We start from the raw sequence: 8,129 nt of genomic DNA, 5'->3' as shown, positions 1-8,129 counted from the left end.
TTACAGCAGGACAATTTCTTATGGCTGCTATTGCAGATGACCCTAATGTAATGTAATCTTTCTATAATTCAATAAAGGGATGACCTATTTTACTCAAAAAAAAATTATCTCAAAAAAACAAAAAATATATTACACTTTGTGTTGCATCTCTTGAGCGGTGGGCCATTAACATTTCCACTCAAAAAAAAAGATTAGAAAAATAAATAATAAAAAAAGAAAGAAAGAAAGAAAAGGGAAAGTGCAATAATTATGGATATAAAAAAAAAATGCAGTAATTAATTCCAATAGGGTATCACAAGCATCATCGATTTCACAATACTTTTGAAAAGAGAATGAGTAAAATCCTTACAGATATAACATCGCTTGTACATTACCTAACCACAAACCCTATCTAGCTCTTTTCTTTCTCAATTACTCAATCAGGTTAAATGGATAACTCAGTATGTTTGGTATTCAAAATGAGAATAATACAATAACACAAATTTCAGATGGTTATGGAAATTCCAGTGTGCTATGGCTACTTATCGATCTTTTCTTAATCAGATTCTAATCCAATCCGACAGATGGGGTTTTTCTTGATGAGACCTAGATCGACCTGCAATTTAAAAACCACACAAATCAACATGAATGGCAAGTCAACAAACAGTGTTCAATGTAGAACGTAAAAAGTGTTACCTTGTGCCCAAAAAGATCTCGAATGTTGTCAATGCCATAGAGAATCATGGTTGGTCTGGTTCAAATTCCATAAAGAGTGTCATTCATTGTGCCAAGCATAGTTGGGAGTTAGGATTGTTCCAGCCTATCCTCATAAATAAAATAGTAGTCATAAAAACAGTAACTTATTAGTTATTCTCACCTTTCCAGGGAGAGGCCCCATGCAATAACACTGACATCTTCTGGGAGTCCCATAGGAAGCAACATTTCAGGCCGGAACATGCCAGAGTTTCCAATTTCTACATACTTGCCAAAGCCTTTATGATAACTGTAAGAAAGCATGAAAACTTATCAAACTTCAAAGTACCAAATACCCAACATGGAATAACATTTCAACATAAAAAATAAAAAATAAAAGCATAAAATATTGTGAAATTCATGAATATCTCACCCGAAAATCTCCATGCTCGGCTCAGTATATGGATTATAGGCTGGTTTGAATTTCAGATCGGACATGCCTGAAATATAAAAAAGAGAATTAGAAATGACGAAGTTCACAATTATAATACACAGATTCCAACATCACAAGCAAAAAACCAAGAGAATAGCACAATGCCAGCCAGTGTATTACCCAGCCGTGAGAAGAAGTCTTGGAGGACTCCTATCAAGTCGCCCAGAGTAAGCCCTCGATCACATATCAAACCTAAATCCAAAAACAAGAATTCAGGCAGAAGAGTGTTTATAAATGAGATCTATAACTTAGCAACAGCAGTGCAACATCGCTCTATAGCATATCCTTTTACCCTTTAGGGTGCTAAGGACCAAGTGATGCAACATTGCTCTATAGCATATCCTTTACCCTTTGGTCGCCAACGACCAAGTGATATTCGAACTGAAGATCTTACCCAATTAAGTAACTAGCATTTTTTAATGCAACTAACTCAGAGACAGACAGGCTTTGTAGTAGAAAAACTGAGCTTTCGCCAGGTTTCTTGGTTAACTAGATTATCTCAGGGCCAAATCAAGAATGAGCACTTCAATTAATTTAGTTCAGCTTTTATACAGAGCCAGAGATGAAGAGAATTATTGACCTAGTGAATGTCCATAGATATCTAACTCCATCATGAGATATAAACTAATAATACCTTCTATTTGGTGGAACTCTGCAAGATGTGTTCGATCTACTGCTTCATTTCTGAAAACACGATCTATAGAAAAGTACTTCTTGGGAGTGAAAGGTTTCTGTGCACAATCCTAATAAAGAATACATTTACAAATTGGAGTGAGCATGTGTGAGGAATTGAGATAAGTGGCAGTGTAGACAGAAACAATTTCACATAATGAAGTAACAAACAACATCAGAAGCTGTGTAGGCAAAAGAATAAAGAAATGTCTACTAAAACCTTAACAGTTGAAAATATACTGATAAGGCATAATGCACATACTGATGAGGCATAATGACTTAACAAACTATCAAACTAACCAACATAGATGACAAAACTCCATCTTCAAAAATGCTTGAAATAAAGGTAGCAGAAAAAATAAGTATGCTCTTTAGTTACCAACACCAGAAAGGCATTTAAACCAAGGCAGCATTACATGAATAAAAAGGCTATGGCACGAGGTCAGAACAAGGAAAGAAGAGGAGATTTCAGAGATTAGATACGAAGCTAATGTAAAAGGTTAATTTTCATTAAAAAGCAGCAATCAATTGGACAATAAATATAAATATGAAGGGCATTAACAGTGAAAAAATATAGACCTGTGCTAGCTTGTAAAGCATCCTGGAGGAAACAGCAGTTGTGTGAGTCCGCAGAAGATTCTTATCAGCTTCCTCTCTTTTCCAATCATATCCATAACTGCAGGATAAAAATGAAAGAAGAGAGATAAGAGAAATAATTAATTAATATCTTATGGGGTTAAAACATTACTGCGGTTTGGTTTCAGTGTCATACCCCCTGGACTGATGACCACCAGACTCGTGTATACGCTTCACCCTCTCAACATAATCTTCAGGAAGTTCCTTAGTAGTTGAAGGAACTATAAAAGTACCAGATAATTATCAGTTGGAAGCTAGATACAGTAGCATTCATGATAAAGCAAAATGGACAACAAGACCTTTCAGGAAGAATGTATCATGTGAATCACGAGCAGGGTGTTGTTGCGGCTGGAAAAGAGCATCAAAGTTCCAGAAGCTGCAGTAACACATAATCAAGTAAACAATTATTAGTGTCTCACACAGTCAACATTACTTACTAATTATCATGTATGCAATGTGCTGTAAGCGCTGAAGTTTCCTGAAAAAAGCAACTCTTTACAAATATAAGGAGAGAAAAAATCAAAAAAGAAGATTGAACTTAAAGTGTTACGTCGAGTGAAAATATTTAGTTATGCATTTTCCTCAAGGGAGATTTTCTATTGTGTTAGAAGGAAAAGGAAATATTATAACCCTGTTTTCTAATGTCACACATCATGACTAATGCTGCATTCTTGATCATAGGAATCTAACGTCTCATGCTTTGGAAGCAAAAACCTATAATAGAGCTCCTGAATCAATCTCTCATTATTTCCAATTTCTAAAACTACTTCTAGATTCTACCATTTCCATCAAATGTTCAGAAGGAGCTCTACCTTTCCAAAGCTATAAGCAAATAATTCAAATTTCATAGCACAAGAAGTGCTGGCTAAAAGATCAGATAGACCCACCTGCTCTCGACATAGTTATTAGTGGGCATCTCTCCAAACCTGTAGTCAGTAGAAAACATTATGAAAAAATGTCAGACTACAGGATTTCTCCAAAAGTCATCAATATGAACAGGGAACATGAGGACATAGATTTGAGTCTTACCCCATTTGAAGGAAAATGTCCTTCAATTGCTTCCGTACCTGAAAATTGGCAGATTCAGCTTCAGCAATGTCATTCAAAAAAATAGCTTTAAACACTGTGCTTATATAGAATATAGATTATGTAACATAGTCCTCAACTTCAGCACCAGGAGACAGTGGGATGAATTATTAGGTTGTCAACTAAAGGACAAGAAACACCAAATTTGCATGTCATTATAAATCTAACATATCTAACGTTATTAGTTATTACACTGTTTCTCTATAATAATGTTATGTTATGTGGTTGTCTTCTGTGATCTTTAAATGCATGAAATTTCTTCTGAGGACAGATATATTGATTTATGCAACTTGATACAAACCAACGTCTCTAAAAACAAAAACTAAAAATTATATCCTTGCCTTCAGCAGTGGATGAAGACAACCACGTTCAGTAGGCGCACCTTTAGCGTTCAAGTTAAAGTCTTTGTACTCCAGATCTTTCCAATCACCGCTACATTAGATACAATCATTAAATCTATCAGACAGTCAAACAGCACAATGGATACAATCACAGAATCCACAAAAGGATAACAGACATATATAGTCCATACTGTAGACACCATCAACATCGAAGAAACTGTATAAATTATAAGAATACTATCATCGACGAGAAGACACATGCACCAGGAGAGAGATAACAACAAAAGCAAAGTGCTTTTAGTACTGGCCGCAAGTTTCTTTTGTAACAAGAATCCCAAACCCATTCTACAGACCCCAAACCCATTCTACAGACCGGGCTCGAAACTGGGAACTGGCAAGGTGAAAAATCAAAGCCATTATTCACTAGGATTTGATGGTAAATTTTTCCAGTGATAGTAAATATATTCTAGATAATGATTTGTTTTTTAAAGTTTAGAATAAAACTACGGGTAATAGTAGTCACAAACAATCTTAGCTGTATTGTTCTGAACTGGAAAATCAAAATTTCAATTACGAAATTATGCATATAACATGTTATTAAAGTCATTTACTCCAATGTATCATGTCCAAATGTCCCAAGAATTGTATATCTAAATCCTCTAGCACATACCCTGTGTTGGTGATTCTAAGTATTAATAACTTACTATGCTTCAGAGAACTTTAGCATTGAACCCATCCTCTAATTGTTGTCACAAATAATACTCAACCTGAACTAAATTTCCATATTAAGTGCCACATGTGTAAGCGTGTACATACCTCTGCAGCATATCTCGAGTCAAATCTGTAGCAACTTTCTTTCTCTGAGGAGCATAATTGAGACCTCTTCTTACTGAAAAGCCTTTCTTCACTCTATGATTCAAGCATACAAATTTACAAATTTTAACGTTAGTTATATTCTCAATATAGATTCCAAATTTGCAGGTAGCAGAAGAAATTTTTCTTGCATAAACTAACTACCAAGGTCAAAGAATTACTTCCTCTGAAATAGAGAAATAAAAAAATAACAAGGGAAATACATAAGCAAAGGACATGGATAGAATCTGATGCTTACTGCAGAGAAATAAGCTTTCTTTTAGTGAGAGCCTTGATGTCATCTTGGCTGATGTCCTGAATTTCCTGAGTTAATGAGGGGAGAAAGAAAAATCAATGAGAAAAGGAACAGTGTGAAGAACGAGAACTGTGCATCAGATAATAGAAATATAGAATTGTATTAAAAACCCTATCCACAATAAAACACAATGCTACCAGCTCATTTATATATAATAAGGCTGCAAACACTACCATTTGATTTTTCATAACAATCAGCTGTTTTCTATTTGATAAGGCATCATGACAATCCTCATAATATCATAATGGGCTTTTGAAGCTTGGAGCTTAACATATACATAAGTCACACATGTACATATTAATGACATCATATGTGATATTGTCAATATTGTATACATCTTGTACCTTTGCGTCCTGTATCCGTAGAAGCAAAGTTTGGACCTTGTCATTATCCACATGTTGGATCTACAGCAAGCACAAGGAGAATATTATGATAAAAAAAATTAAAGTAATAGATAGACAAAAATGAAACAAAACATGACAACAGATAGTGCCACCGAACATTTGAACAATATTTGTGGAATCAAATACACCAGAATCTCTAACATCAAAAAATAAAATAAAATAAAAGAACACAAATAGAAGGAGAATGAAGCAGACCCAACATAAAATAAGAAAAATGAATGATTAAAAATACCAATGAAACCACACAATAAACTCAGCAGCAACAGAGAGAAAAATTAATACAAAATAGAAACAGTTATTAGATTTTGCAAATATCAGATTTTAGTTTGTTTTTCCTAATGCCAAGTTCTTTGGGTGGATCTTCATCAATCAACATGAGGGACTCCTGAAATTAGAGGATGAAGTATATATTCCAAGAGCTCCAAGTCAAAAAATAAAAAAAATCTTCATTCTTTCTAAGCAAACACATATAAGTATCACCCATCATCCTATAAAAAGAAGGCCAACTTCTGTTAATAAATTGAAACACATCACTGGATTAGGTTTAATTCCATGAAATTCATAGCCTCTACATGCCGTACAAAAAAGAATCTAAAAGATACTAATGTTCAGTGAGATTTCTGAGTAAGAGGTAACCTTTCTGGTCACTAGTTGCTTTCCAAAGTCCACCCATTTATTCTTTGCAGCCTGGGCGCAAGCTATTTTGAAAACCGATGCATCAAACTTTTTCTGCATTAAAACATCCCACCTTCAAATACCAGCACATCACTCACTACATAAAAACCACAAGCACGAGAAGAATGCATAGAAGCATTACCTGCAATTCATCTTTTGTGATGCCCTGTTGCGGTATGGACAGGAAGAGCCGCACTTCTGGCGTTCCATGAACAGCATATGTCTTCCCTTCCTCGGTGAGCAACCATGTCTCCTTTGTAATCTCCTGCGAAATCGACAAGTAGCAAGAAGTAATCAACACACCATTACACAATCGAGGAATAGGAAATTGGATAAATCTATAGCCAAATTTCTTCGTGCATTGTCTATGTGCCTAATTCTAACAAGTGTGTGAATCCAGTAGCGAAGTTAAAGCCACACCAGAAATTGAACATGAACAAGTTGAAATCTCTGTTGAAGAAAATCAAACTCTTCGTGTTGAAGCATGAGATTAGGAGGTTAGGGAAGTTGAAGTACCTGAGAGTCAACGTATCTGTGACCAGTGAGACTCTTAATAGCATTGGCGATGTCGTCGTGGTTGAGTTTAGCTTGGTCTGCGAAGAGATGAGAGTCCGGGATATCGTCGTGGTTCTCTAGGTATCCGAGCACGGCCTCCTCCGCCGTCGCTCTTTTGGGGTCTGAATCCGCCATCGCCTCCGCTCTCCTTTGTTCTCTCTCACAATCCGTTGTGAATTCGGGGTTTTATACCTGGGTTCAGGGTTCACGCTAACTGGGCCGGGTCATGGGGCGGGTATGGGCTTCGGTTTGCCCTGCTCATCGATTTCTTTTTGTTTTTTCATTTCAACCGCTAGGGCCTACCCTACATGAGACTAGGTGACTAACCACCTTATTCTCCAAGTACCACGCAAAAGAAGCACCTTATTCTCCAGAGTGCAATTTATATGGGATTCCATCAATGTTTGATTCGGTTATTTTCGATTTCGAGTGGCTGATGAGATGTGATGTGATGTGATTTGTTAGTTAGTTATCATAACTAACACTCTATGAAGGTCACCGATTTAAGTCTCACTGATATCAGAGATGAATAAGGTGAGATGACTAAGGGTGAATAATTTTTCTTATTCGAGCAAACGAGTTGAGTATGGTCTATGGATCTAATGTATTCAATTCGTTTTCGCACGAGCTTGGACGTCTTTATATTTAGTCCATTGATGTTTGAGCTTAACTGTAGTTGTATATGTTGAACAACATAAGAAATTATAACGAATGATTAAAATATTTGTATCTACATATCTATCGGAACTTTGAAAAAGGAATCGGAAACCCAATGGAAAATATATTTTTTTTGAAAAAGCCAATTTATTGGAATTACATATAAATACATATGAATGTTAGTTTCATCTATATCCAACAAGAGACTCTAGGTGGCTGAAAAGTCACCCGCTGTGGCAGAAGGCGGTGTCCGGCTGTGTGGCGTCGGTTGGGCTCTCGGATCTTGCAGCAGGGATGGGGGAGGACGACGGTCGGTTCGGGAAGGAAGACAGCGGGTGTCCGATTTCTGGTGCTTCTCGTCATCAGGGATCTGGGCACTCGAGTTTTGGGGGTGTGGTGGTGGAGGATGTCAGTTGCTGGTTCTCTGTCGGCGGCGTTTGTTCGACGGCGGTCGGGGTCCGAGAGCAGCTGCGGAGCGACGGTCTGGGAGCTAGGAAGGCAGCGGTGGTGCTTCCTGTGCAGCAACGTGTTTGGGCTGGATCCACTATCTGGGCCCTCGTTGACCTACTTCGGTTGTGGGCCTGCCTTAGGCCGAGTGGTTTTTTTTGGGCAGAAGTAGTCGTGGGCTGGGAGTAAGAGTTGCTGCCTCTCTGGGCTTGTTCCGTGGTGGGCCTGGGGTTCCACTCTGGGTCCAAGATGGGATGTTTTTTATTTTATTTTTTAGGTTGTTTTGTTAGTTGGGTTTGGTTGGTTGATAGGTGGAGATCGTG

At 37.2% G+C, this 8,129-nt stretch overlaps 1 protein-coding gene across 2 annotated transcripts; it reads right to left on the bottom strand.

Moving 5' to 3' along the window:
* Positions 1-252: 252 nt before the first annotated feature.
* Positions 253-6,889, bottom strand: LOC112173939 (phenylalanine--tRNA ligase alpha subunit, cytoplasmic). 2 transcript variants are annotated; one of them, XM_040509566.1, is made up of 18 exons: positions 6,664-6,889; positions 6,290-6,412; positions 6,109-6,201; positions 5,413-5,472; positions 5,012-5,067; positions 4,717-4,809; positions 3,901-3,991; positions 3,503-3,540; positions 3,361-3,399; positions 2,773-2,849; positions 2,610-2,694; positions 2,417-2,513; positions 1,800-1,908; positions 1,286-1,357; positions 1,106-1,172; positions 857-982; positions 676-730; positions 253-595 (listed from the first exon to the last, which is right to left on the bottom strand). In XM_040509566.1, the coding sequence occupies exons 1-18, from the start codon at positions 6,835-6,837 to the stop codon at positions 536-538; spliced, it is 1,515 nt and encodes a 504-aa protein (XP_040365500.1). In that variant the 5' UTR covers positions 6,838-6,889; the 3' UTR covers positions 253-535. The 2 variants fall into 2 exon arrangements, with proteins under 2 accessions (XP_040365500.1, XP_024167398.1); XM_024311630.2 differs by having other exon boundaries at positions 5,012-5,076; positions 6,664-6,888.
* Positions 6,890-8,129: the final 1,240 nt, after the last annotated feature.

Source organism: Rosa chinensis, chromosome 6 (assembly GCF_002994745.2).
Source record: "Rosa chinensis cultivar Old Blush chromosome 6, RchiOBHm-V2, whole genome shotgun sequence".
In the NCBI taxonomy this organism is placed as follows: Eukaryota; Viridiplantae; Streptophyta; class Magnoliopsida; order Rosales; family Rosaceae; genus Rosa; species Rosa chinensis.
The sequence above is the reverse complement of the archived record's forward strand: the minus strand, read 5'-3'. Positions and strand labels throughout refer to the sequence as shown.

What these genes read in the sequence shown, in the direction of transcription:
- LOC112173939 (XM_024311630.2), bottom strand. Translation starts at nt 6,837, where the DNA reads ATGGCGGATTCAGACCCCAAAAGAGCGACGGCGGAGGAGGCCGTGCTC. An exon ending in TGATACATTCTTCCTGAAAG is followed by an intron (nt 2,695 to 2,772) that starts GTCTTGTTGTCC and finishes GTACTTTTATAG; the next exon opens with TTCCTTCAACTACTAAGGAA. An exon ending in GGTGGTCATCAGTCCAGGGG is followed by an intron (nt 2,514 to 2,609) that starts GTATGACACTGA and finishes TTTATCCTGCAG; the next exon opens with TTATGGATATGATTGGAAAA.